This window comes from Microtus oregoni, unplaced genomic scaffold (genome assembly GCF_018167655.1).
Source record: "Microtus oregoni isolate MIOR12 unplaced genomic scaffold, Mior012 000012F_ref0000307, whole genome shotgun sequence".
Lineage (NCBI taxonomy): Eukaryota > Metazoa > Chordata > Mammalia > Rodentia > Cricetidae > Microtus > Microtus oregoni.
Genome location: NW_024543071.1, coordinates 38,973,679 through 38,999,120, shown reverse-complemented (window position 1 = coordinate 38,999,120; position 25,442 = coordinate 38,973,679). Strand labels below are relative to the sequence as shown.

The window sequence follows — 25,442 nt, the reverse complement described above, 5'->3', positions numbered from 1 at the left end:
ATAAATGCTGTGAAAGGAGAGTCATGGCCCCAAAAGATATAAACATAAGAACAAATTTTGTTTATGATAGCTCTGGGTAGGAACGACAAGATTTGTTTCAAGACCATTTTCTATCCACCCTTAGGGAGAGGGAGGAGACTCAAGAGAGCTAATACTTGACGAAGGCCAATGACGCAATACACAAGAACTGCATCTTACAGGTCTATCATAGAGATGTGTGTATGTATGCTCACACACATGTGTACATGCATGCACATGCTCATATGTGTGTTAAAGTATCCACAGATCACGTGGGAAAACTCAGACTTTGAGGTTTGCTTTTTCTTTTTTTTATTTTTATTTTTATTATTATTATTTATTTATTTATTTATTAAAGATTTCTGTCTCCTCCCCGCCACCACCTCCCATTTCCCTCTCCCTTCTCCAGTCAACTCCCCCTCCCTCATCAGCCCAAAGAGCAGTCAGGGTTCACTGCCCTGTGGGAAGTCCAAGGACCACCCACCTCCTTCCAGGTCTAGTAAGGTGAGCATCCAAACAGCCTAGGCTCCCACAAAGCCAGTGCGTGCAGTAGGATCAGAAACCCATTGCCATTGTTCTTGACTTCTCAGCAGTCCTCATTGTCTGCTATGTTCAGCGAGTCCGGTTTTATCCCATGCTTTTTCAGACCCAGTCCAGCTGGCCTTGGTGAGTTCCCTATAGAATATCCCCATTGTCTCATTGTGTGGGTGCACCCCTCGCGGTCCTGAGTTCCTTGCTCTCCAAAAGTGTTTTCTGGATTTTCTTAGGTAAAACTTAAGAAAATCTGTTGTGAAATGAAACGAAGTCCAAATATAAGTGATAATACAGTCTCATAAATGCAGGAGCATTTGCCCTGTGACATGGTTTATTTCCATCTCAGTTTACACACATGTAGACTTCTTTGCTGTCTTGCAGAATGCTTTCTGAGCAATATAGCCTTCCATGCCTCTCTAAGGTGAAGGCAAAACTGAAGTTCAGCTAAGTGTAAGCAATTAAAAAGTATAGGGTATTCTCCTTCCTGACATTCTAATTCTCAGATGAACTCAGTGTCCTACATAAAGATGCAGTCCACTGACCTGTAGGATTTATGGGGTTCCACACAATGCCAGTCTTATAAATAACATTTTGAAAAATAATTATATTTAAAATATTAATATATTAGCCAGGCAGTGATGGTGCACACCTGTAATCCCAGCACTCGAGAAGCAGAGGCAGGTTGATATCTGTGAGATAGTTCAAGGTTAGCCTGGTCTACAGAACATGTTCTAGGACAGCCAGGGCTACCCCCGCCCCCCCCCCAAAAAAACCCTGTCTTGAATCACACAGCTGTGTATCAGGGCACCCATATGGAGGTTAAAGGACAGCTTGCCATAAATGGTTTTTTACTGCTGTCCTGCTGCCATGTGGGCTTCAGAGTGGGAATAAGGATGTAAAGCATGGCAGTAAGGGCTTTTACTCAAGTGAGCCATCTCTCAGGTTCGCGGGTTTTAGTAGTTGTTACTTTAACCTACCTTAATTCCACACCAAGTATTTTATTTAAAATAAAGTTCTTATACATTTAAACATAGTAGTCTCTTTTATCTCAAATAATAATATGGCACAAACGAATCTTTTATTTTCCTGACAGACAAAGACTTCATTGTGAATTGTGGAGTAACCTAAAGTGGCTGAGGGGTTCTAGAGAGCCTGGATAGCTGGGGATGTCTTGCTGGGCATCACATTTCCTTCCTTTGTCGATGGGGAGAAAAGTCTATCGTAATGGTCAAGGGAAAGAAGAGAGCCCACTGGCAGGAGAGTGATACCAGGGCCCCACTGGACCAGAAAGCAGAAGGAGATCTCAAGATGCCACTGGATCCCAGTTATAATCCATGTGCCACTCATGGCTCATGTCTCCACTTCTGCTCCTTAGTCCCCATGTCCAAAAGGTCTCACAACCTCTCCAAACAGTGCTAACACCTGGTTGTATAGTTGACATTTCTCATGCAAACCAATGCACCATGTATGCCATAAACTCTCCTTTCCAACCGGATACATTGTAAATGTACCAAAATTTGCTACTTTAGCCCCTATTTGGTAAAGGAGATGGTCTCCTTTATTTCTGAATCAAATGAGCTAATGTATGTAAACAAACTGGAACATTTTTCAAGTGAAGTAGATACTCAATATTCCATCACAATAGGATAAAGTAACAACTATCCAAACACAGCGTCTATTCTAGGAGTTTGACTATTTAATAGGCTATTGGAGCTTACTGTAAATATACTCAAGAGAAACCATTCCTTCATACTGTGGTGCAGAGAGTGTGGAAGACTCTGGCCTTTGGGCTAATGAAGCTCTAGCTTCTGTTTATGAGGACTGTGTCCTGGTTTACAAGGTTGTAATATTGTTTTTGTTCATCTGGTAATTTGATTTTCCTGAATAGAATGCTCTGTGACTTCCAGGCAGACGTTGACAAAGCCGTGAAGGCTGCACGACAGGCTTTTCAGATTGGCTCTACATGGCGCACCATGGATGCTTCAGAGAGGGGGCGCCTGCTGAACAAGCTGGCTGACTTAATGGAAAGAGATCGTCTGCTGCTGGCTGTGAGTATTAACCAACACCAGCAGCAAGATACATAGGTGTAGTTGGACGTTTCTCTTCCTATCTGTTTTTGGCTGCTTTCCAAATAATTGACTTGGGGGCTTACTATTACTTATAAATGCTCGGCCAGGAGTTCAGGCTTACTACTAACTGGCTCTTACATTTTAAGTTTAACCTGTATTCCTTATATTCTGACACATCGTAGTACCTTTATTAACATGTCACCTTCCTCTCCTGCTCCCTCTGCATCTGGCTGGCGACTCCTGACTTCTGCCCTTCTTTCTGTCATCCTTAGGTTGGTTGCTCCTCTAGCTTCCTGCTGGACTATGGGCCAATTAGCATTTTACTAAACCAATTTGAGTAAAAAATCTTTACAGCGTACAAGAGGATTATTCCACAGCACATAGGAGGGTTCCCAAGAGGACTTACCGATCGAAATAGCCAGTTGTTTGATTAAGAAAGCACACAAACATCCTGCCTTTTCTCTAGAATTGTTTAGAGTCTTTTTCATGGTCAAATGTTCCTTTAACAATGTCCCTGGTTTTTCCAATTTACAGTTTCTGAAGTATTTTAGGGAGAAATTCATGAATCTTTGAAAATTGCCAAAACATTGCCCCTCATGATACCAACCACCTACTTTTTACATCTTTTTTTACTCTTGTTAGTAAACTTCTGAGTCCAATTATGCTGCTCATTCATACATTAGTATATGATTCTTCATTTTTATTTTAAATTGTTTCATGTGAGGGATATCTATGTACTCTGTGTGTCATTAATGTGTTTACAGGGAAGAAGGAACCATAATACTACATGTAACTGGGATTACAGATGACTGTAAATTACCTTGTAGGGGTTGAACTGGCTTTTCTGGAAAAGCACTCCACTGAGCCAGCTCCATTGAGAAATGTTCTTGTGGGGGGTATAGAAAGTTTATTACAGGGTATGGGGGAAGAGAGAGACAGGGAGATGGAGAGAGAGAGAGGGAAGAAAAAAGAGAAGAAGGGAAGGGGGACGAGAGGGACAAAGAGCTGCCTCTTCAGAAAATGGTTGAAAGATAGAGAGAGCAATGTTCTTAATCTAATGTTCTTTTTGTGATTGTAAACTGTGGTTTGTCTTGGCTTTTCAGACAATGGAGGCACTCAATGGTGGGAAAGTCTTCGCCAATGCATACTTGGCAGATTTAGGAGGCTGCATAAAAGCATTAAAATATTGTGCAGGCTGGGCTGACAAGATCCATGGCCAAACAATACCAAGCGGTAAGTATACCTAGAAAAATAGCAAGGTTGGTAGGAGAGGCAAGGTGACCACCATAGAGATGATAACTTAAAACTTTGAGAAAGATGTCAAACAATAAGGCAATAATTATTTTCCCCTTGACTTTGGATAAACATATTTCTGAAGAAGAGAGTTGTATTGAGTCAATAGATTTTAAAGGTAATCATGTGGGAATTAAAACTATGGAGCATGTAGAAGGCAGTAAGGTGAGCCTTTCTCACAGAATCATCATTTACAAATCCAAGTGAGGTGTCTACATGCTCAAACTTTCAAAGCTGGCTACTGAAATCACTGATTTCTGCTTCATTTCCATAACAACATCGACATTCCACCTTTAATGTAATTGCTTAATACATTTGGTCCAGAAAGAGGCAGGGATGCTTATTTGTACCCCTTTAAGTTCAACTTATTTTTTTTAAAAAAAAAACCTAATTCATATTAACATGCTTCCCAACACACAAAACATGATGAGAAATATTCACTAGCTAAGTTTAAAGGTTTGCATGGAAGAATTTGTACAAGTATTCCTCTGTATGCATGTAGCAGAACAGACACATGAAAAGTATTTCCAGAAGGAAAGAATCAATTTGGCAATAAAATAAAGGCTGAATTTCATGTCTATAATCGGAATGACTTCAGGAACTTAAGAGTCCACTTCCAGTTCTGACACTAGCATACATTTCCACTAACTGAAGGATTCAGTTTGAGAGGCGGTCACTAGAAAGCAAGAAGATGGAAATGAGACAACAGAGGGAACATGAATGGGGGATGTTTTGTGGCTCACACTCCACTTTTAGGAAAGGTAGAAGCTGCTGAGAATACTGCTAGGACTTGACAGGAAAGCACCGCGGTGGTAGCAGTAGACCCAGAACAAAACACAAAACAGCAAAATTCTCAGGGTAGCTACACCAAAGTGTGGCATAGGAGTTGACCAAACCCAGATGGTAGATTGAAAGACATTGTATGTATATTTGATAGGCAAGAGAAAAACCTATAATTTCAAGTCAGTAGAAAGACTGCTTACTCTGGGGAGATGGTTTGCTATTTTAAATCTTTTATCTTTTAAAGGTTGGTACTACTGGGAGATTTGAAATGCTGGAAACATTTGCATGTGGCTCCTTACCCAAAGGGGACCTCCCCTCCCAGTACTTTCCTGCATCACTCTGTGAACACAGGTGCTGCAGGGAAGGCAGCCATCTCGGAATACTAGGAATGGAGTTAACCCTGTCAGATCTTTGCCCACCTACTGACTTATTTTCCTGTATCTCAGCCTTTCCTTTCTAACTGCTGTTTGAGAGCTCTGTTGTTTACGTTATTAACCTTGTAGATGGGATATTTTGTTTCTCTTTGTTCCTCACTGTGGAACCTCCTTTCATACCACGCTCACAACACCCTGTCCTGAGTAGATCCCACATTTGCCTTTGCTGGATGGTGTGTTTGCTCTGTTTTTCAGATGGAGATATTTTCACTTATACAAGACGTGAACCTATTGGAGTGTGTGGCCAAATCATCCCTGTAAGTTCTTCTTAATGACTCCCACGGGGGAAAGAAATCTGTGATTCCATTTGATCTGAAGGTCATACCCACACAAGTGAAGCTTATATGATGATTTTATATGAAGTAAATTCAGTAAGTCTGACTGTCTGAAGCTCGTATTCCTGTAACCTAGCTTCTTGGATATGAGTTATCTGGTCCAGAACCCCCCAAAACTACTGCTGTACCCTGTGAGAATGTTTCAGTGTTGCCAAATAAGCCCTAAGTATTTGAGAATTGGTTGTTTGGAAATTGTACTCTGTTCTGGTTCTGGTGAACTATGCTTTATAAGTGTAAGACAAAGTTTGACATGGCTCATCTGTGTTGGGATATTTCAGTGGGACACAGCAGGGTCCACAGCTCCCAACGCTTCTGTCTGCTCCTTGAGACTTCCCATCATGGACAATAGCAAGAGCAAGATTGCTCAAGTCCTGTAAAATATCTTTTGATTTAAATGGAAGGAAAAGTCTCGATGAAAACTAGAATAGTTGGTGGCCTGTATTGCACTATTAGTTAACAGAGATTAGTACTTAAATTTATTCAGCCAAAAATACCATGTTCCGGATGTAACCAGATTTTCTCCAAGATTAATAGAGAACAGTGGCCAGATACATCTGATACTATTTAAAAGGCAAAATTAAAACACAGTGAAGTTTGTCCCGAAGTTTTCGGAATGACATTGACTCTCCTTTAGTGAGATGAATATATCAATGTATTTCATGGAACTGTCCATTACTTCAAAGACTTAAAAAATGTTCAAATATACTTACTTCACTCTACCAGCTAGGACTATTGGATACATTTAAACATTAACTTCCCCTGTGTTGTTCTGGTTTTCTGGGATTCAAACCCTGGACTTCACTCATGATAGGCAGGTGTGCGCTTTGCCATAGCTCTGAATTTCTCAATTAATCCTGGAGACATCTAAAGTAGAGAGGACTGTTTTCAGGACTCACAAGTGGAGAATGCATTAGAAAGAAGCAGTAGCAGATCTTATTTCTTATAGATGGCCAATGGTTTACTAAAATCCAAACCCAAGCATTTACCCCACTGTGAACTTAATTTGCCTTCAATGATATTGTTTATCTTGGACTGAGCAACGTTCTGTATTGTGGAAAGTACATTCAGTATGTCCATGACCTAGTTTCAGTCTCCAGGATCTAAAAAGAAAAAATGAAGTCTCCTAGACATTAAATGTGCTGAAAGATCTTATAATTGGGTAAATTCAGTAAATGCTCTCTAGAAAGATATAGGGAGAAAAAAAAAGATATAGGGAGAAATTGTCATATTTTTAAACTATCTACAACATTTGACATACTTAATTATTTAAAAAACATAAAATAATATCATCCTTGTAGAATAAGAATTCAAAATAACAGCACTTGATTAAATTTGGGAGTGTTTCCCTATTCCCTTCTATGTGGTTAGTTCAGAACATTTAGCATTTACAAGTTGCTTTTAGCAGTGAACCTACATAAGAAATGCCTTATAATTACACAGAATTTACCAGTTTTTACTCAACATCTATCAAGGCAGGCTGTTTTAGAAACTGTTCTTTGAGACAATGTAAAATTGCTCAATTTTGCTTTCTAGTGGAATTTCCCGTTGCTCATGTTCATTTGGAAGATAGGCCCTGCCCTTGCCTGTGGGAACACAGTGATCGTCAAACCCGCAGAGCAAACCCCTCTCACTGCTCTTCATATGGCAGCTTTAGTAAAAGAGGTAAGTCTCCAGAGTCTAAATGTGCAGGCGAATTCAGGTTCCCCCCTTCAACTTACAGCCTTGTTTGCACTGCGGTGAGCTTCATGGATCACACATGGCTTCTGCCCAGTCATGGAGAAGAAAGCAGCAGAACTACAAGCTGTAACTTTTGTCAGCCAATACAAGTGTGTCTCCACATAAATAATCACAGAGGCTTATAGGCAGTCACCTTGTAATCCGTTACTTATATTGCTCCAGTCTCATGAACGTAATTCCTGTGGACATAATGACATTCTTTCCATTTGCTGAAATGTGTGTTGTCACTGCTGCTCTTATAACCAGCTGGGTTGTTGCTGTGAATTCCTTCAGTTCTTTTAGTTTGAATGTGACTGAAGGTTAGAGGCCACATGTGCCAATGTTTGCTGTAACATCAGGTCACTTGTCCATCATAGCTTCAGATAAAGTTTCTTTCCTATTCAAAGTGCACAGAGTACATGACACTTTAATTAACCAAAATGAGTGATTTCACCCTTTACAAACAACTTACCGGTTTCTTCTCTTAATATAATACCAAAAACTCAAAAGGGCAACTTAGAATTTTGAAATCTGAAACAATATCCTTAAGATATTTTTCATTTCAATTTAAAATGGACAAAATTTGTCAAAATAAAGCATTTTGATTCAAACACCTTGAAATCTTAGTATGCCCATCATACTAGTGCCTCTGTCTTTGTTGCGTTCAGTGGAACAGGAATTATTCCGTACTATCATTCTGGGATGAGAGGCTTTGCTATGCGATGTCTTCCTGATAAACAATACCTCTAGGGATTTGTAGCTTTGCTACTCTGCTTTGAAAGTCAAGAGTGAAAAACTGAAAATGTGCCCTCTCTTTAGACTTTTAGCTTTTCTGAGGATACTAAATGCTTTCTTTCGGAGTACATACTTTATCATATTTTTCTGGCTTCTTTTTCAAGGAGTTCCCCCTTCTGACAGTTGACACAGCTAATCATTGCAACTACAATCTATTGATGAGATATTTGGCTTTGGAAGAAGGTGTTTCTCAATCATATCACCTTTGAGCACATTTTCATATAGAAACGGAAAGGAAATGATAATAAAAAAGAATAAATACTTAAGTGAAATTTTCTTGGTACAAAAAAACTTTAAAGGTTAGAAGAAGAAAATAGTTTCTGTCATGTAGTCACCTCTATTGAGAATTAAATTCTTGATCGTTGACTGTCTGCCTCTTAACTTGCAGGCAGGATTTCCTCCTGGCGTGGTGAACATTGTTCCTGGTTATGGGCCAACTGCAGGGGCAGCCATTTCCTCTCATATGGACATCGACAAAGTGGCCTTCACAGGATCAACACAGGTAGTACCAGTCTCTGGGTGCCTGCTCTCTAATGAGAACAAGCCTGGTCTCCACAGCTGGTTCTCAGCCAACACTTCTACAAACAAAAGTTGTTTCAATGATTTGTTACTTACGCTGCCCTTGAAATATGTTTATCAAGAACAAAGTGGGTGGATTTAGGATAAAAGAAAATAACTGCTACTAATTCAGAATGATTGCAATTTTCAAAGTGTTTCTTGTTATCACTTAGAAATATAGGCTCTGGGCTTTCAGATGAGTGGGAAAGTGGATGGTAAAGTATATAAATCAGACCACAGTGATTTATATGAGTGAATGTAAGTACAGCCTCTAGATTAAGAAAATCAAATAGTAGAGTCTCAACACTAGCATCTTGCTTGTACTGTCTACCCAACATGCCTTGATAGGGAGACAAATTCCTCTTCCTTCCATGTTTCTGATGGAGAGCCTTAGTGTTCTGTGCTTCTGACGTCACCATTCAACTGATACAAAGTTGAAAAACAGGAAACAGCCCAAAACACTATGAGAAGAAGTGGCAGGTGGAGGGAGAGAAAAAGGCTTGAATATAGTTCTGGATATTGCATGAGCTTCAATATAAACAAAAAAAATGTAGAAAATATGCTATTTCAAGCAAGGTCATGTTTGAGTCACCCTACTTGGCCATCACTTATTAGTTAATTACTCAACGGAAAAGATACTGCATGCTTCATCGCCATGGGTGATAAAGAAGAAAGAATAGACTATACCAAGCAATCCACACCTACAAGAAGTAAATAAGATGGAGAAGGCAGAAGATCAAGGAAAGGAAAACTCAGCTGAAGCCAAATAGGTGCCAAAACTTGATGGAGGTGTTGAGAAATGGTTTCTCTCTTAACTACTTGAGGACTGAGAAGCAAGAACAGCTGCTGTAATGGTGGTGCTGTAGGTCAATATATCAGGGAAGGAAAAGGCAGGCAGATAGACTCTTGGGATCTCTACTCTTCTGCAATCGGGACTCAATGGGCATATCTGGGTCTAAAACCTATGCTGACTTCTCCAGGCCATCTGTGCTTTAAGTCCTGACCCCAAATGAAGCATGAATGCTCAGTTGTCATAAAGTGATCCTAATTCATGCACCATTTTGAGAACTCTTTATATGACCCCCTACACACACATAAACATGGAAGTTAGGAGATCAGGCAACTTTGGGCTCAAATTCCAATCTAACTCTCTTAGTACTATGTCTCTAAAAAGTTAAGTATCTTTGCCAAACTTGAGTTTCTTTATTTGAAAAGTTGAATGTAACATCTATTTTTCAAAGTTTTACTTAATAAAAAAGGAGAGCCTGTAGAATAAGACATTTAACACCCCTCTGAGAACTCGGGAAATATCTTGGTCACTGATTCCTTTTCCCAGGTTTTGGTTTGCATGTGGGTATCTGAACCTCTCACCTGACCCCCAGTGTTCCCACACTGCCTCGGTGCTCCTATCTGAAGTTCTAAGAAAATCATGAATTAAACAATGTTTCCGTCTGTGTTCTCACTGTCTGATAATCAAGAGCATGTGTGTCCTTGCGGATTCATCTCTTTTTCTTGTCTGGCTAGTCTCAAAGACTCTGTTGTTCAGGGTTAGCCACACAATGGTGGCCTCTAAATAACAGAATGATAACAGCACCATTTTAGAAGCCACAATGAGTGGAAACATAGCATTAGCCCAACACAAGCGCTCTGTGGAAACTTGTTTATTCGTTTTTCTCAAAGTTTGTTACCTGATTTATACTAAAGGTCCTGAGCCATTTTTAATCCAGAAGCAAATGATAGATTGATTGCATCTCTCATGGTCACAATAAAGAAACGATCTAACAAAAATTTTAATGTAATTTCAACATTGAAAATTTTAAAGAACTCATTTTTTAAAAGAATCGTAGCCACATTGCGTAAGACACATTTTCCCGAACACCGGTCACCTCTGCTTCACGCGGGATACCACTAGGGGATGAGCAGTTTGAGTTTTGACCATTCTCATTGTCCTCTTTGGAAAAATAAAATTTTACTGATAAAATCGTGGGGAAAAAATTACTTGCTGTTTTTCTGAGAAAATTCAAGTAAGCTTCAAATTGTCCACCTGAAACTGCGACATATGTAAAATCTTTATTCCACCCTCATATTTCTAACCGGCTTTTCCTATTCATTCGTTCGCATGTGTAGCTTTAGAAATTTTCTTCTGGTCTTACTCCATTAACTATGACAAACGTTAGCTGTGTTAGGAGAACTTTTCTACTAAACTGATTGGGTAACTCCAGAAAGGTAAAATTTGTAATATAGAAAACAGTAACTTCTTAAATGAAAACAGTCACAGAGACTGTGCTACAGAGACTCAGCATGGTGGCACACACCACTACCCACACCTGGGAAGCAAAGTAGGAGGATCACAAGTTTGAAATCAGACTGGGCTATACAGGGATACACTGTCAGCAATAAAAAAGGACAAAAAAAATGAAGGAAGGCAGAAGCATGAGAGAGAAGTAGGGAAGGCAAATTTCAGGTAGGGCTTCCCCAAGACATGACTAACTTTTGTTTATTTTTGTTCATCTAATTTCAGGAATTAAATTTAAGCTTATATAATTAGTAATAATATGAAAATCTTAGTAGAATTTATATCTTTTCTGTAATGCATAATTGCAATGCAGTATCGACATAGAAATGATCTCAACACTCTGATATGACAGAAATAGTTATACAGTATGTGGAACAGCACAAGAAACACAGAGGATTAAAGAAACAAAATATAATGGGAACCTCTATAAGGCAGGGCAAAGAAGATTTTCCTTAGAATGTGATTGTGGTGTACATAATGAAGTCCAAGTCATTATAAAACCTGGAGTTAGGGATGGAAAAGAAAAACTATTGTTTAGAAAATAGCTTTCAATCAAACGGATCTAAAAAGAGACAATAAAATAAAATGAAATTAATGTCATCTTTTAGATGAAGGACTTAGAACTAAGGAAGAACAAAGAATGGGAGGATTACAGATAAGGACAGGAGGAACACAGAGCTCAGTGTCAGTCTTTTCAGTATCGATTGTGCAGAGTGAGCACATGTGTAGGAGAAACAGAAGCACAGACCAGAGTGAAGTGGGTACTGAGATCCATAAACAATAAGCGGACTGTGAGAAGCACACACGGACATGTGGCAATCTGATGGGAAATTTTTTGCAGATATGTACGATACCATTTAGGGCATTCCAGGTGTATTTTCACATGTTTCTTTGGAAGACTCGGAAAAAAGAATCACACTCATCTAGAGTCATCAGAGGAGGGCTCAAAGAGAATCTGTGCTAAGAGATGAACCCAAACTAAGGAGGAACTGAGTTCTCTAAATGTCACCAGAGGGATAAGAAGTCAATATGTGATGTGTTTTGGTATATTTCTGATCAAACACAGAAAGAAAATTATGATGAAAATGAAAAATAAGTTTATCTGCCCACACATGAAAGTTAGCTCTCGCAATTACAGTGTCTCCGCTCTTGTCCACAAACATTTTTCTGATTTGCCTCGTATTTGCTGTCTTGATTGTGGAGGCTTTGACAACTGACGTTGCCAGGTCCTGAACAGCAGCATTTCATGTTTCTTCCAAATGAAATTTCATGGTGGTGTAAATGTCTTATAAATTGAAAACAATTAAATGAACCTATCTAAATAAGAACAAACTAAGTGTGCTCTGTGATGTTTGATTTCAGGTTGGCAAATTGATCAAAGAAGCTGCAGGGAAAAGCAATCTGAAGAGGGTCACCCTGGAGCTGGGGGGAAAGAGTCCTTGCATTGTGTTTGCAGATGCTGACTGTGAGTACAAGTCCCTAGTTAGCATCTCACCTTCTTCCTCCTGATGCCTGATGATGTCACACATCACCTGGAGTCTCTAGGTGACTTTGCTTCAAGGTGTAAGGAATTAAGTTGAATCTGTGATGATTCTCCAAAGCCTTTGAATTGTTCCATATATTAGATAAATTACATGCAGATAAGATTCTGTCCTGTGTTGGAATAGCTTGCTCCTTTCCAGTGTCAATCTGAGGTAGTATAAATAAGCTGCATCTAGAATCTTGATATGGTTTTGATAATACTGTATCATCGTATCTTTAATTGTGCAGAGGACATGAGATACTTGAGCCATTTGGAGCCAAAAGGAGTTTTGCTGTCAGAAATTTTATAATTTCTTTCTGCCTTCACTCGGGACCATTTAGAAGAAGAATAAAGAATAATAGATTTAAATAATATTCTGTTTAAATAATTTCTTCTTTTTTCCAATTAATGTTAGTGAAGTTGAAATACACTGAGTTTATCATTTGTATGTGAGCCCATCCATAAAATTGCAAAACATTCTGATTTTTACTAACAAATGAAATCCTCAGGTTACTCATTTAGGAGTAATTTCACTAAAATTCATGGTCTAGCATTCCTTCAATAGTTGCATAATTACAGTGAGACTCTAAGCACAAATAGTTCATCAAGTTTGCTGTTGTGACTGTTGTGCTCCTCACTGGAGATTTTAAAACTTATTTTCTAGTTATTGCACAACACATGGCACAGTCCCCAGTTTATTATTCTCTAAAATCTCCTCACTACAACTGAAGCAGTAACTATTGGCTCACATGTTACTTCAGAGATTCTGAGAAAGCAGCGATAGGAGATTGTGACCCATCTCTGGAGGGCACTGGGAATTCAACTCCAGTGCACCAGCAGAGCTCCAAATGCTTTTAATCACTCAGCCATCTCTTCAGGGTGAGTGAATGTGCACACACGCACATGTGTGTGCTTTAGAAAACATTTCTGCTTTAATGTAAACATTTCCTTTGCAGTGAACATGGCTGTTGAGTTTGCACACCATGGTGTGTTCTACCATCAAGGCCAATGTTGTGTCGCAGCATCTAGAATTTTTGTTGAGGAATCAGTTTATGATGAGTTTGTGAAAAGGAGTGTTGAGCGAGCTAAGAAATATGTTCTTGGAAATCCTCTGACCGCAGGAATAAATCAAGGCCCTCAGGTAAGTATAGAATAAAAAAAAAAAAGACAAGCATTTTCAATACAAGTGCAAAGAACTACTAGAACTCATGTCGATAGCGTTGACTTCCTCTGAGCTATGTGCTTTGCTAGTGGACATTATAACTCTGACCTCATTATGTTAAAAAGGCTAATTCCCAATAGTAAAGAAATCATTTTAATTTTGTGTTGGCGAAAACCTTTTACATATCTAGAAACAGTTTAGGAATAATGCTGGGAATGAAACATGTACAGATGTAAAGATCCGAGAAGATATCCTAGTGGATAAAGCACTTGCTATGCAAGCATTAGTTCAGAGTTTGAATCCAGCACCCAGATAAAAACTGAATATACGTGGTAGTTTCCAAAGTTCAGGAAATAAGTCAGGAATTTTCCAGGGCAAAGTGGCTAACTAGAACAGTCAAACTCATACTGTTTAAAAGGCCATCCTGAGCAATAGACATGACCCAACAATAGGCATATTCCCTGACATGGGATTCCCTCTGTATGCTGTGAATACCATTGGTTAATAAAGAAACTGCCTTGTCCTGTTGATAGGGCAGAACTTAGGTAGGCAGTGAAGCCTAAACTAAATGATGGGAGAATGAAGAGCAGAGTCAAAAAGAAGCTATATATCCCCACCAGAGACAGACACCGAAACCTTGCCAGTAGGCCACGAGCCCCATGGTAAAATATAAAATAATGGAGATGGGCTAATTCTAGATATAAGAGCTATCTAGCAATAAATTTAAGTAATTGGCCAAGCAGTGTTTTAAATAATATAGTTTCTGTGTGATTATTTTGGGGTTAAGTGTCTGGGAACCAACAAGTAGCCTCTCTCCTTACTACAATTCCCTCTCTGAAGAATAAAGGGCTCCTATACTCAAAAAACACCTCCTTCTCATGTGACATACTCACTGGACCCGGATCAAAGTCCTCATTTTCCCGTTACTCCTTTATCTCAGTAAGGACTAAGTTTTCAGGCGTATGTGTTAAATCATTAACACATTTCTTCCAAGGCGAATACATGACAGATGTGTGAAAGGTCTAGTCGCTGTGCTTAGTAAATGTACTAAATTTACAAACCCTTAACTTTTCTTCCCCCCCCCCTCAAAATAAATCACAGGAAAAACTCAGCTGAGAATAGGTAGAATGAGCTGAACCTCTGCTGAACTGACTTGCAGGTATCCTGGATGTTAGAGTTGTTGAATGCAGCGATTATCTATCTGTGGGTCATGATAATCGGAAAACACATATTTCTCTTGGTCTTAGGAAGTGAGTCACCATTCAGTAGCAAAACTGAAGTTATGAAGTAACCAGAAAAATAAATTTGTGGCTGGGGGTTTCTAATACTATCAAAAATACGTGTTTTCCAATGGTTGCCACTCACATATTGAGGACCACTGATATAATGGTTTACATTTACTTTCCTTCTCCCTATGATTTCTTTCAACTAGATCGACAAGGAACAACATGATAAAATACTTGATCTCATTGAGAGTGGGAAGAAAGAAGGAGCCAAACTGGAGTGTGGTGGTGGACGCTGGGGAAACAAAGGCTTCTTTGTTCAGCCCACAGTGTTCACCAATGTTTCCGATGAGATGCGCATTGCCAAAGAGGAGGTAATAGTTCTACTCTACGTGATTCTGTTTCTGAGCTTGTCATGTTCTTCTGTATTTAACCCATGTCCCTCTAAAACCCACAGCTCCTTGAAAAGTGTTCCCCTGAAATGCTTGTTGGTAAACCCTTAAATAATTTGAAATCAAGAAGGATCACTGAGGAATCCAATGGTCTACAATTAGTTTATGTCACACAAACAAAGTCCACAGCAGCTTCTCTAAGGTGCTTCCTTCACAGCCTTACAGAAATGGGAAATGGCCCTGTCATTTGTCAAAACAGAAACAAATGTGCACAGCATTGCATTACATATGCCAGGCACTGAACAACATACTCTGGATTAACTCAATCATGCAGAAAATAGATAAAAAACAAACACATAAGTACATAAATAAGTGAAAATAGAAAGTCAAACTTTCAGGGACAGAGTGGACTGACTTTATATGGGAAGTAAAAGTGAGTTTTGGGGGGGTGCCATCTAAGTAGCATCAATAAGGATGGTACCCAGGTATTCAACAATAATTAAGAGGAACTAGTTCGTGATTAACATGGTAGCTACCATACATCATGAGTCTAAGGACTTTTAATATATGCAGAGATATGAGCATTTGTCTTGGACAATGACAATGGCGTGTACTGCACTACAATGAGAAGATACAGTGACTCAAAGGCAATCATAATTTAAACATATGTCCCTGATATGGCAGGGGATCTGAGAGGCTATTATCGTTACCTACACAATGTCAGCAAATAAGGAGAAAGGGGAACTATTTAGCTGTGCCAGAAGAGAAAATAAATGTAAAGAACAGAATAAAATCATCATATGTGGATCATACAATACATTTAGATTGTTTGCATCATTTCACTCCTAAACTGCATTTGAATTTCTGCACTTATTGGCCAGTCCTCTTTGATTACAGCTATTGTTCTTGTAGCCCTTGATTAACATGGATGAGAAGGACAGTAAAGCAGAAAATAATCTTCATTCAAGAAGCATTTTCTGTGCTCCTATAATGTGCTCACTAGAATAGCTCATCTGCTGCTTCGAAATAGGAGCCCAGAGCCTAGACTGTGTCAGTTAAGTTGCTACGACTCGCAGCGAATCCACCATAGCCCTGCTCCAGTTGTTTTCCCTTTCCAGTAGTCACACCATTTTGCTTCCCAGTTACAGGGTCATGAGAGAGTTTAGAACCCCAGAGTCTGCCCCAGCCTTCAGGGAGGTGTCACTAACTCCCCCCATGACAGTCCAATAGACTCAGAACCAGAAAACCTTTGGACCCCTCTGAGGTTTTGCCAACCATGCTCATATTTCCCTGGAGAGTATACTAACATTCCAAGAGCTTTCTCTTTTATTTAAGTTTGATTAATAACTTTTCAAAGTACAAAAGCTTAATATCTCTGAGAAGACACAGTTGTTTCTTCTTACCTGTGAGGTGAGATATAGACTGAGTTGTGTGGGAGCTTTATTAACTAGATTCCAGCAAAAGTGGAAGACTGGCTCACACTAGAATAATCAAGTGTGATGGTGGCCACTGCTAGGGACCTCTGGCTTTAGTGTAGATTAGTTCCAGAGTTAGGCTTTGACTAAGCAGTCATTTTGTTCAGCACTGGTGCATAGCATTCAATGTGACACTTGGGAATAAAAAGCTTTGTTATATTACACAGTATTTATAATCATGGAATGCTATAAACATAATACAATGGATGATATTTAAATCAATGACACACTGGTGTTCGAAGCATAAGCATTGTTCTCAATTGTTGTCCATTCGTTACTCTTAGAGCACAGGACTGCTTTCTTCATCATGCTGTCCTGTACAGTAACTTGAGCAACGAAGAAAACTAGGCTTAGATGTATCCAAAGAAATGATACACTTAGTAATTTGCTGTTTGGTCCCTACATTTTGGGCCACTCTGTCACAGCATGTAAGAATAAATGCTGCATGATCATTGGTGTGTGCTCCATAGAGACAATCACACATGATCACAACATGTTTCCATGTTCATTGACCATGGTCGTCTGTTTTGATCCTTATACACAGGTCTAAAGTGAGAGAGCTTAGCCCATGGAGAACGGCTTCTAGGGAAGCATATGTAGTGTATTTAAAGCATATGGACTGTATATATTGTTAATCTATTTTTGTGTTATTTTTGTGTAGATATTTGGACCAGTGCAGCAAATCATGAAGTTTAAAACTATAGATGATGTCATCAAGAGAGCGAACAATACTTCCTATGGCCTGGCAGCTGGAGTCTTCACAAAAGACCTGGATAAGGCCGTCACTGTGTCTTCTGCTCTGCAGGCCGGGGTAGTGTGGTAAGTGCATCTGAAGTAAGCTGTGCCCTTCCTGTATCAGCCACATGTGCAGGCTGAGTTGGCCTCCTTCAGACTTGAAAACTCATTTGAAATTACCAGACCAACTAGAAAAGTAATTGTCTTATTTTTTAAGCCAAATTAACTTTATCCAACTTTTTCAAGTTACCTCTCTAAAACATTTTATGCATGTTACTTTGTACATTGTCAAAATTACTAGATAATTTCAAGGTATGGAGTACTATTTTGAACAGTGGAGGTAAAAATTGTTGTCTTCAAGTTTAACTATGTCAGAAAATGTTCTGGTGCCTTATGTATGTGGAAAGTTATTACTGTTGCTGATGTTGTCTTTATTATATTCCACAACAAATACTAGACCTTGTGCCCTGTAGAGTGTATATAAGTGCTCTAGCCTTCAGAACTGTCTCCAGTTTATTATATGCATATGTGTGGTTGTGTGTATATATATATACATACATATATATATATATATATATATATATATATATATATATATGACTTGAACTTGTTGAGTTGCTGAGTCTGTCCTTGAACTCACTCTTTGGTCCAGAATAGCTTTGAACTTATCATGTTCTGCTTCAGGATCATGAGTAAGTTGGATCCTGGGTTTGCATCCCAGGCAAGGTGGTTCTCAGCTTGTATATTAGGGTATTTTTTTTATATAGTAAATTCTTATTCTAGAATTTTTATGTCATTTTTTTAGAGGAACATAATAAATTTTGTGAAGCAATTTTCTCTCGCTTTTGACCAAATCTGTCTTCAATTTTTATAGTTTAACTTAGATGATTCTCATTTGTGCCTCTCAAACTGCTGCTTTGCCCAGCCAGCTCTGTACCCTTGACTATTTCCTTGGCAACCTTTTTCTCATCAATCCTTTCTTCCCTCAGTCCTAGCAATAGTGCGGGCTTATTTCCCTTCTCTCACCTAATCCACCTAAGGAAAATCAGGAATCAAAACGCATCCTAAAAACACAACCAAGCAATTCTTTACCCTCCTTCCCGCTTGAAAAATCTTTCCTTCCATCAAAGGAAGTCACTAGTTAGTCACTAATAACTCAAAATTGCAATCTATTTCTTACATTCATCATTTAAGCTTACCTGAAAGCTTTTATTTATTAATCATATCTATGGTAAAAGCAGGAACTTGCTGAGGGTAAGGAATTCATAGAGAACTTGAAACGACTAGCATAGTGAGAGACAGGCCATCACACCCTCTAATAAATCCTCTTAAATCAGCCACACAAACCTACACTCTAAATAATAGATAGGCAGATAGATAGATAGATAGATAGATAGATAGATAGATAGACAAATAAATTTTACAGAAATAGGGAAGTGGAGCTAGAGAGTTGACTCACCAATGAAGAGAAGTTTCTGCTCTTGCAGATGATCCAAAGTCAGCTCCAAGCACTCGACGTGGGCACCTCACAACCACCTGGAACTGCACACTTCTTTTCCTGGCACACTGGCTCTTCCCTCTGCTGTAATTCAGATGAATCTATTTTTATAACTATTGACACTAATAGTGGTACCATTTATTTGTTCCTAGGTAATATATGTGCTTGTTTTCTGCCTTGTAAATTACAGCACTGCTTTATTCCCCTCTTAGCCCATTAAGTATACAATACTGAATAATAGAGTTCTTAAAGAGACCTCTGAGTCTTTCCATTCCAACTTGGTAATTATGGGGTAAGTTAAGAATTATTTGTAATATCCTTTTCTTCCTTGCTTCAGGGTAAACTGCTATATGGTCTTGTCAGCCCAGTGCCCCTTCGGTGGATTCAAGATGTCTGGGAATGGACGTGAACTGTAAGTAAAACCTTGTATTACAAGCATATTTTTGTGAAAAGGATTGTCACTCCAAGGAGATTGATCCATTTTCAACACCTTAAGTGAAGTATGCCTGCATTCTTCCTTGGAGTTTCTTACTACAGAATATCATTTAAAATTTTGGAAGTACTACCAAAGTTGCAGAAGAGCAACTGCAGAAGGAGTATACTTTATTAAGCTCTTTTTGTTCATAAGGAACTGTGCTAAGTACTTGCCATGATAGCTGAATTGTTGCATGCTTTTAGTATTGTCTATGATATAAGTGACAATTGGCCATTAGGGAAAAAAATTAGAAAGTAAAAGAATAAACTGGTAATCTAGGAATGCATTTAAATAAATGTGGGAACATTCTAGGTCTTTAAATATAGCACTAAAATGATTTAAAGTTATCTTATCCAAAAATAATATGCTTCTGGTGATATTTACCTAAAAACTGGTGCATGTGTTAAGGAGTTTGCTGAAAAATGTCTCCAGAAAAGTAACTTTCACTAATGACTCTCAAGAATTAGACTTAGTATTTGGGAGACAGATGCAGGCAGATCTCTGAGATTTCAAAGCCAGAATGGTCTACATAGTGAGTTCAAATTGTCATCCAGGATTATATAGTGAGTCCCAGGCTCTCCAGGATTACACAGTGAAATCTTGTCTCAAAAGAAAAAGAAAGAAAGAAAGAGAAAAAGGAAGAAAGATAAGAAAAGGAAAACAAAAAAGTAAAGAAAAAGGTAGAAAACAGAATGAAATCAGATAAAAACAGGGCCCCCCAAAGTCAAAATTGGGGATATGCAGTTCCTAATATATTCAGTGGTAATCCAGGAAGCCCAAGATTTGATTTCTGAATCTGTGGTCATTGTTGGCACTGGAATAGGTTGCATGACAAAAATCTAGCTCTTTGTAATCCTACTCACTTCACATTTACTTACTTTATCTTGGGAATGTTCCATATTTAATCTCTCTGTACTTCACAGGATATTCCTTTTTTCAGTCAATCAATAAAAATGAGAACAAGAAGACATTCTTAACAATTGTTCTTAAAACAAGAACTAGGATTTTTTTATTTTACTTTATATTTGTCAACTCAAGCAATTTCCCTGCGTTGTCGTTAAAGTTAATTTCGTGGCACAAAAGGGAGAGCAGACATAGCCTGATACTAAAGCCTTTCCACGTATTCCACGTGATGAGAAGCATGAGGTCATGCAGAAGTTTAGTGGAAATGCAGTCACAGACGTCATCCTGAGCTGGGCACGACGATCAGCAGCATATGATAAAATGACCAGCTGATGTGAGCAGTGAGGATTTAGAAGCCCAGAACTCGTAAGGCCTGGAAAGCACAGAACTCATAAGGCATAAGTCATAGACGTTCTGAGCTAAAAAGAACCATAAGCAGTTATTCCTGTGTTCTGTGTTGGAAAATGTACATGGACACAAACCTAATAGTGTCAGCTTCAAAATGAACAATATTACACATATGATTCTCCAGTGAGTGTCAAGTGAGATTGCAGCTCTAAACAGAATGGAAAACAATTTGGCCAAAATAATGGGCTAAATTATCTACCTCTTTCAGATAAAACACTTATGAAAATACTATCTTTTAATAGAATTTAGAAAGTTGAGTTGAAGTCCTTTAATTACTGTGATAAACATTCTCATTGAAGCCTTCAAGAAGAATTTTCAAAACTTTATTCACAGAGTAATTAATATAAGAAGATTGTGACTCTAGGCAGGATAAGACATCCTCTATATACGCAGGAGAAGTCTTCAGGAGCAGCACTGAGTAAGAAGGACCAAAATCCTGCTCCTCTGCAAACCTGTGTGTGCATAGGTGTTATAATATAGAGAATGGTCCTAAGAGCATGCAATTTATCTTCTTACCCAAACAATGCAGAGTATAGCTGAGCCCATTCCTCCTAGATAAATCATTCACCAGGTGGAAAGAAACCAAAATTTCCAAAATTGGTCTGGAGCTAAACCCTGGTTAAATGTTACTTTGGTACCTACAGATTGACTTGTCTCAGCCGCTTTCACTTGGGGTTGGCTTAGAAGTTTCATTGATGATTAATGGAGAAAGTCAACCTCTGCTGAAATCCCAAGAGCCTGACTCAGGCCATTCTAGTTTCTTTTCTCCCTAAAATTATGTACAATCAACCTAAAAGGTAGAAAGACTGGATTGTTGTTTTGCCAAGAATCAAAAGATCCCCTCAAAACTACAGCTTCAGAAGAAGAGAACCCAGGATGAAAGTAGATCTTGGTGGCTTTCTACCTGCTCAGCACTTCTGTAGCAATGCAGATGGTGAGTGTAGGCTCTGGTATAGCTGGCAGTTTCGTCTACTCATCTTCAGTCATCATACAGTACAATGGCAGCTACACCTCTTTTACTTGGTAATCTCACAAAATCTGACCAGGTTGAATTACGATTTGAAAAATTAGTTATGTGGTCAAGTAGAGTAATGGAAACAATGGATATTTTCTGCAAAAATAATCAGACTTCTGAATAATTTAAAAGAAAAGACATTTAAGATACTGCTCTCCACTGGGGAGTTTACATTTGGTCACGAAGCTTATGGTAAGCTCACAACTATGTGGACTATACTGTAGTTAGTAAATATTTTACTTTGTCCCTACTCAGATAAGAAAAAAAAAACCCTTGCACCAAATTACCAGGGATTATATTTGACTTTCACTGTAATACGCAAACATGTTTATATATGCAATTTTCTTTCCTCTCTAGGGGTGAGCATGGCATTTATGAATACACTGAGGTCAAGACTGTCGCAATGAAAATATCTCAGAAGAACTCATAAAGAAGCCAGCAGAGTGACAAGAAACCATTCAGCAATTGGACACATCTCCTATAGTCACCAGTAGAGTGCTGTTCTCCTTTAACTCGTTCTTCTATTGATTTCTTAAACATAAGCGATTCATCAGTATTAATGACACACGTAGAAAACATGTAGCTTAATCTGAAAGAATCATTGGCCTTCTAATATGTGACCCTAGTTCCTGCCCCAAATGAATAGGATAGATTTAGGTGCATGGTCCCTGTGACTCTGTCCTGATCAGGTGCTTTAGTGTAGATACTTGTTCAGGATATTTACTTGGTAAGGAGAACCAGTAGTGATTTAAACTCTGTCCCTCAGTGACCCCTTGAATTACTCAACACACATAATGACCGCAGAGTAAGTTACTCTGTTCCCTGTCATTATCCCCGCTGAGTGTGGTGAAATGTTTTCTAGAATGTCATGCCTGCTTGTCAAATGAAATTCCTAGCTGGAATTAGAATGTAAAACTTAATAAAGGCACCCTTGCATGATTTTGTTTGTCTGTAATTATTTTGGTATAAGTTTGGTCTATGGCGATAAACTCTACTGGTCAGTCAAAAGCAGTATTAAATTGAGTTAAAGCATGCAATGCAAAACAAGAACAAATAAACAAAAAAATTACTTCTCAGAAGAACTCTTAAAATAGTTGACATATAGTAGAGACAAAGATGATTAGTGACTGATTTCCAAATGCCTTAAAAGTTCTGAGCAGATGTGCCACCCCACTAATACTTAATAACTGTCATCTCAAGTTGGTTTATTTCTGGAAAGCAAACACATATACCCCGGCATAGCAAAAGAAGGGAGTGTGTAATGGAAATGAGGCTTTTGAAACCCTGCATTCAGTAATGTGCAAAAAGGTAAGATGAATTCTGAGGGAACAGGGAATAACTTCATGAGGAATTCAACTAGATATGAATCTTGACAACAAGCTACTTTTCGGGGCATAGGGAAAGAGATATCATTTTCTAGTATTATTAGTTATAAAAAAGAGCAGAAAAATTCTATCACGTGCTCTTCATCAGTTTACAACAGATGTACAGATTCAGAAAAGCCCTATAACTGCTTAGGTTTTTTTTATGATGACATTTTCCCAAATCTATTTTAGTCATGAGCTTGCCTTTCTGCTCGCCTCCTTTAACACCAAACTTATTCAGGCAGCCTTGTTAGAAGGTGCTGTGGGAAGCATTGCTGCTGGAAGAGGGAGCGCTCTGAAGACCCTAAGGTCCTCTGAGATGATGCCTTCTTTGTAGTCCCACGTGCCCATTATGCCCTCAAAGTAGGACCTTATCCTTCTTGCCTGTGCTCCCATGTGGAAAGCAAGGTGGACTAAAATAAAATCAATAGTATTGTGTGCTTTGATGTGTGTATTCTAAATGTTCTTAGTTTGACGACTTAAAATTTAAAAGTTAGTGATCTCTAGACCAGCGCTTTCCAGATTCTGATCACAACTAAAATAGCTTATCATGGTCATGCAGCATGACCATGACATGATGACACTTTGATAGCTACCTTCACATAGTTGTGTGAGAACCAATGAAATTCGGTGGCTCCAGAGACCTAAAGTAATTTCAACTCCAATTTTGAGGTCCCCAGACTTACATAAACGTACTAGTTTTGCCATCACTAAAATTACAGTGTAAGATTTTGAACATAATTACTGCCACTTGGAAATCTGGAGAAATGGAAATCTTGGGAAAACTGAACGGTGTTTGATCACTGAAAACAAAAAGTTAGAATTGCAGATGAGAGGATGTCATTTTCTTATTTCATCTAATTTTCATTTTCTTAAACCCAGAACAAACCCTCTGTTTTCACAAGATGAGTTAGAGTTGTGCATGCATTGGTTAGCAGGCAGTCGCGTGAATCCTGTGGCAGCACACCTCGCCAGAACACGTCTCATACATCCTAGAGAAGGCTGAGCACAGAACAAGACAAAAACCAGAAGCAGGTTCCAATATTTGAAAAATCAAACCTTCTTTGTGTAAATAAGACTTTGCAGGATTAAACAAAAAGCTCTCTGCTTTGTACTGGCTTCTCTGAAGTGTCTGAACGCTGTGTTTTATTAATTGTATGAAAACCACACTAACAGTAATTCTTAAAGCCTTTCCTTATTAATTTGTGTGTGGGCGATTTTATGAAGAATTTAGCTTTACGACTGTAAATATGACTTCGTTATCTACAATGTTGGTGCAGTAAGAGATTTTCATTTTCACCTATACTAAGCTAAACTGGCAGAAATTGAAATGTTCCATCCAGGGAAGGAGAGCACCAAACCTCAGATGCAGGTTATCGAATGTCTCCTCTTACAGAAATTTTTCTCTTTCCCTTTTTGTATCTTCATTTCTCCTTCATTCTTTTTTTAAAAGACATATACTTCTGAAACTATTTTTGAAATACCCTCATTGAAATTTGTGAATGGTGGTGATTTGATTATTTCTTAATATTTACACAAAACAGAACTGACTTAAGATAGAGATCTTACTTGTTTTTTCTGTAACTCAGAAAAAAGTGATTACCTAAAAATCCCCATTCACCAAGCAATTGAGTCCCCTTCCCATAGAATCTGCTTATCAGTCCTCATATCTTTCTTATAAAGCCCAGTAGCCTATTTTTCAGTGTGTTGAATACTTCATTGTTGAAATTTATCCACCCCAAAGCAGTTCTAAAGCAGGTTTCTGAACTGGTTCTTCAATTCTGGTTTATCCCAAATGGAAAAACGGTTCTCAATCATAGTTGTGGAAAACAATTCCCAACCACAAGAAACTCAAATTTCTCACCTCATGTAGTATCTACAGCAAGGCAAGAGCAGAGCCCCTAAACATCCAATCACATTCAGTGTTCAATAATTTCCTGAGATAGATGCACTGTGAACGATTTCACCTAGGGTTAGGATTTTAGTTTGACTTTTTTAAAGTTATTTACTCAAAGATTTGTTAGCTAGGAAAATATGAAAAGGTGCCGAAGTGGCTTAAGCGAGTAACTTAGTTTCTAACTTAGTTTTAAATAATTTCAAGCTTGCAGAGGAGTGGCAGGGGCAGTGAAAAGAACTCTCCTACTCCATTTACTTACTAATCTTAGGTGTTGTCTAGCCTTGACTCTATCAGTCGCATTTTCTACACAGAGACCTATTTCCCTGTAGGAACATTTTGTAGATATCAGAAATTCAGCCGAAGTTACCTCTCCAGTCCTGTAAATACAGTTGTTCTTTCACAAAAACACAGAGGAATTACCTCCCACTGAAATAATTTAACACTGACAGTATTAGTACCTAATACCCAGGCTTTCAACCAACATTTCATAATTGTCTCATCAAACCTTTATAAAAGGTACGTGACAGAAATTGAGGGTGATC

The 25,442-nt window shown here is 38.5% G+C and overlaps 1 protein-coding gene across 1 annotated transcript in view; it reads left to right on the top strand.

Moving 5' to 3' along the window:
* Positions 1–22,578, top strand: part of LOC121454409 (retinal dehydrogenase 1) — a 36,385-nt gene extending 13,807 nt beyond the window's left edge. The window contains exons 3-13 of the mRNA XM_041661729.1: positions 2,460–2,600; positions 3,725–3,854; positions 5,327–5,388; positions 7,000–7,128; positions 8,366–8,479; positions 12,194–12,296; positions 13,310–13,494; positions 14,948–15,112; positions 17,267–17,424; positions 19,176–19,250; positions 21,997–22,578. Of these exons, the coding sequence (XP_041517663.1) occupies positions 2,460–2,600; positions 3,725–3,854; positions 5,327–5,388; positions 7,000–7,128; positions 8,366–8,479; positions 12,194–12,296; positions 13,310–13,494; positions 14,948–15,112; positions 17,267–17,424; positions 19,176–19,250; positions 21,997–22,069 (1,335 nt within the window). The 3' untranslated portion in view covers positions 22,070–22,578. The remainder of the gene's footprint in view (positions 1–2,459; positions 2,601–3,724; positions 3,855–5,326; positions 5,389–6,999; positions 7,129–8,365; positions 8,480–12,193; positions 12,297–13,309; positions 13,495–14,947; positions 15,113–17,266; positions 17,425–19,175; positions 19,251–21,996) is intronic.
* The last annotated feature ends 2,864 nt before the right edge of the window (positions 22,579–25,442 follow it).